This window comes from Orycteropus afer, unplaced genomic scaffold, assembly GCF_000298275.1.
Source record: "Orycteropus afer afer isolate SDZICR_OR568_19922 unplaced genomic scaffold, OryAfe1.0 scaffold00510, whole genome shotgun sequence".
NCBI lineage: Eukaryota > Metazoa > Chordata > Mammalia > Tubulidentata > Orycteropodidae > Orycteropus > Orycteropus afer.
Genome location: NW_006922097.1, coordinates 1,379,613 through 1,383,272, shown reverse-complemented (window position 1 = coordinate 1,383,272; position 3,660 = coordinate 1,379,613). Strand labels below are relative to the sequence as shown.

The window sequence follows — 3,660 nt, the reverse complement described above, 5'->3', positions numbered from 1 at the left end:
CTCCTTGGGTTTCCGAGGCAGTATCACTACAGAAGTAGGATTGCCCAACCTTCCTTCCGAAGAGTGGCTGGTGGGTTTGAACCGCCAGCCTTCTGCTTAGCAGTCAAGTGCCTTAGGCACTATGCTACCAGAGCTCCTAGCATGTTGTAAGGGCTAAATAAATGTTAACCATTATTATTGCTGTTATTTTCACTGTAAAGGTATGTATGGGAAAGGAGGGATGCTAGAGGAAGAGGAGAGAACCAACATTTATTTAACAGCTTTCACATGCTGTTCACTATTCTAGGTGTTTTATGTGTCATTACATTTAATCCACAAAATAACCCTGGGAGGAAGTAAATATTCCATTTTACAGATCAGATAAGGAAATGGGCTTAGAGAGATTAAGCCTTTTACTACTCAAGGTCACAGAGCTAAAAAAAAATAAAATAAAAAGCAGAATTCTCAGTCACTTGATTTCTGTTCACCAGGCACAAGGAGTAGGCCTTCAGATTCTGTCACAGGACTAGATGTTGATCAGGAGGGAAATCTACCCTCCATCCCAAGTTTAGGACGAGCAGAGCTGCTTCAAATCAAGAATTAAACCCCTTTAACTTCATTTATTCCTCCAAGAGGCTTATTTTTATTTTGGTCTTCTCACTTATTCTTAAGTGAAAGTCAAAGAAGAACCATTCTATTTTTAGAAAAGACCTGTCCACAGAAGTAGAGGTTTTCAATGATTAGCTTTAGCTTCCAGAGACTCTCTGCACAGACTTCCAGTGCAGAAGTTGCCAAACTTCTGTATATTTGCAAGAGAGCACATACCTCTGTTAAATCAAGAGGCTGTCAGCTCACCTATAAAGCATCCTAGTGTCACTAATCTACAATAAGTTTGAGGCAATGAAGTATAAGTAATTCTTATTACAAACCACAATTTACATATCCAAATGTGTATTTTCCTTTTGAGGGCAGTCCTCTTGGGGGTCTACATATTTATTTTAACCCCGCTGGGATCACTCCAAATGAACATGGAAATCCTCTTTCAGAAATGTATCTTCATCTTTTGAACATAGTTTGAAGTTTTAGAAACAGCCATCCTGCTGCCAGTGTGCCTAATCTCTAAACAAAGCAAAAAGGCAGAGGTTTTGAACTGTTAAGATACAAAATTTTAAGTTACAAAATTTACACACATTCAAACTGGAGAACTAAAGTTCACTAATCAGCCCTGTTGCACAGAGGCAGAGTCTGCAGGTGTAGAAAATGCTTTAGTAAGCCCCACCTAGCACTGCTAGGGCAAAGCCTGGGGGCTGGACTAATTCCAATCTTAACGTAAAAGGCTACCAAGCTAGTAACAGAGCCGGAACTCAGATCTGGCCCAAATGTAGCTTGGAAAAATGTCTTTCCTATATGGCAAACAATTATTGTGCCAAGGAATTCAGAACTTAGAATACAGAGAAAGAAATGAAGGGTACTGGCTGTACCGTGGGTTGCTCTGGTTCAAAGCACGTGCTCATTGTAGGGACAAAAAGTTTTAGTGAGTATAAGGCTTGGCCCAACATGCTGGTACAAACCCCACAGAAGCCAGAGGGAGTTGGTGGAGCTGTTTAGTTCCCTTGGTGCTGTGGCCTAAGACAGGTTGTCTTTCCCCACAGAGAATCTGGAAAGAAGATGTAGGAGACGGACCACATCAGGCAGTAAAAAGGAGTCAGAGAGAATGGAGACAAAAACAGCATGATGACACCTAGAAGAAGAAAATATGCAAACACTCAATTTTTATGAACCTTTCTTATGTGTGTTTTCCACCCCTCCCATCCCCATCATCCCATGTTATTCCTTCCTTCCTTCCTTCCTTCCTTCCTTCTTCACTCACAGTGCCTGAGACAAAAACAAATGAGACATAAGTCCTATCTTTGAGAAGCTCAGTTTAAAATGGTTAAAGTGCTTGCTGTTAATCATAAGGTTGGTGGTTCAAGTCCACCCAGAAGCACCCTGGAAGAAAGGTCTGGTCATCGACTTCCAAAAATCAACCACTGAAAACCTTAAGAACACAGTTCTACTCTGACACACATGGGGTCACCATGAGTCGGAGGCTGTGCAAGGGTAACTGGTTGGTAAGTAACTAGACAATAATGTAATCTCAGGTTCCATTGAGTTGTCAAAGCTCAGTTTAGAAATCAGTCCTAACCAAGAATAAATTGGAATTGTCCAGATCCCTTATGAGAAAAAAAATCTTACTAATTATTTCAAGTTTAACATATGTCAATGGACAGTGTGATACCAGTTGTTGTAGAAAAGAGTTAACATAAGCAGGCCTGAGACTACTATCTTTAAAAAGGCCTGCTGGGCCCTTGGCTGGCGACGGGGAACAGTTCCCTAGAGAACTTTTCCTAACTGTAAAGAATGGCTCGCTGTGCCTAGACTGTACAAAGTAGTGTATGCTGGATACCTGATTTCCTTCTAGGAGTCTGGAATTGGCTATGTGCTCAACAGAAGGTACCTATGTGACCAGGCTTTATTAAAAACCTGCGGCAGGTTTTGAAAAAAAGCTCTAATGAACTTCCCTAGTACACAGCACTTCACATATATTGTCACAATTCAATGCTGGAGGAATTACACTTGTCCTGTCTGACTCCACTGGGAGAGAACTTTTGGAAGCTTGTGTTGGGTTTCCTCTGAACTATGTCCCCTGTACCTTTTCCCTTTGATGGTTTTGCTTTGTATCTTTTTGCTGTAATAAATCCTAGCTGTCGGAACAACTGTATGCTATGTCCTATGAGTCCTCCTACCAGATGACCAAACCTGAGGGTAATCTTGAGTACCCTTGACACAATTTGAACCTATTTCACCAACAAAAGCCAAAAGGGCACCAACATTTGTGGAATTTCTTTTTTGTGCTAAACGTTCTGCTAGGTATGTCACATAAATTATTTCATTTACACTTCATGACAATTCCATGATTTAAAATTATCCATATTTTTCAGATGAGGAAACGGGATATAATTTATACAAGGTCCTGATTCAAACCTATGTCAGCCTGACTCTTAATAACTAGACACTTTCTAGATACATTCCCCCACAGAGCTCAAAAAGAAGTGGGAGAGTATAGCCACAGCATTTCCATGGGCACAACTCATAACTTTCTACAAATATTTATTGAGCAATTATTATGTGATTGGCATAACTCTAGGCACTGGGGATTATAGCATGCTAGAGAGCATCCCTGTCCACATAGGGCTTACATGTCCATGGGAAAGGCATATTTAATATTTATAAAACTCATATTTTGTCAGATGATAATCTATGGACAAAAATTAAGCCGAGTGAGATAAGGAATGCTGGGATGCGGTACAAGGGATGCTGGGCAACACTGATGATAAACCCACCACTGGGTTTATTATTATCATTTGAGAGCAGTATTTTCACTCACCCCCCAGATAAACCACTTTTTTCCAGTTCTCAGACTCCAAGATTTCTTCATGGGGATAGTAGGTCTGGTCCATCATGAACAGAATCATGAGCGAGGCCACGCAGCATAGAATGAATGTGTTGCCTTTGGTCAGAAGGGAGGTTGAGGCCAAAACACAGGAAGCATAGGGGCAGGGTAGACCCTTGTATATGAAGGAAACTCCTGCCAGGGACAGAAAAGACGAGGATTAGCTGCTTCCTACTGTTCAAAAAAAA

General features: G+C 41.0%; 1 protein-coding gene across 1 annotated transcript in view; it reads right to left on the bottom strand.

The window, feature by feature from the left end:
- Window positions 1–1,583: 1,583 nt before the first annotated feature.
- TMEM269 (transmembrane protein 269) overlaps window positions 1,584–3,660 on the bottom strand; it is a 14,064-nt gene continuing 11,987 nt past the window's right edge. The window contains 2 exon segments of the mRNA XM_007955574.1: window positions 1,584–1,720; window positions 3,407–3,607. Coding sequence (XP_007953765.1) covers window positions 1,584–1,720; window positions 3,407–3,607 — 338 coding nt within the window.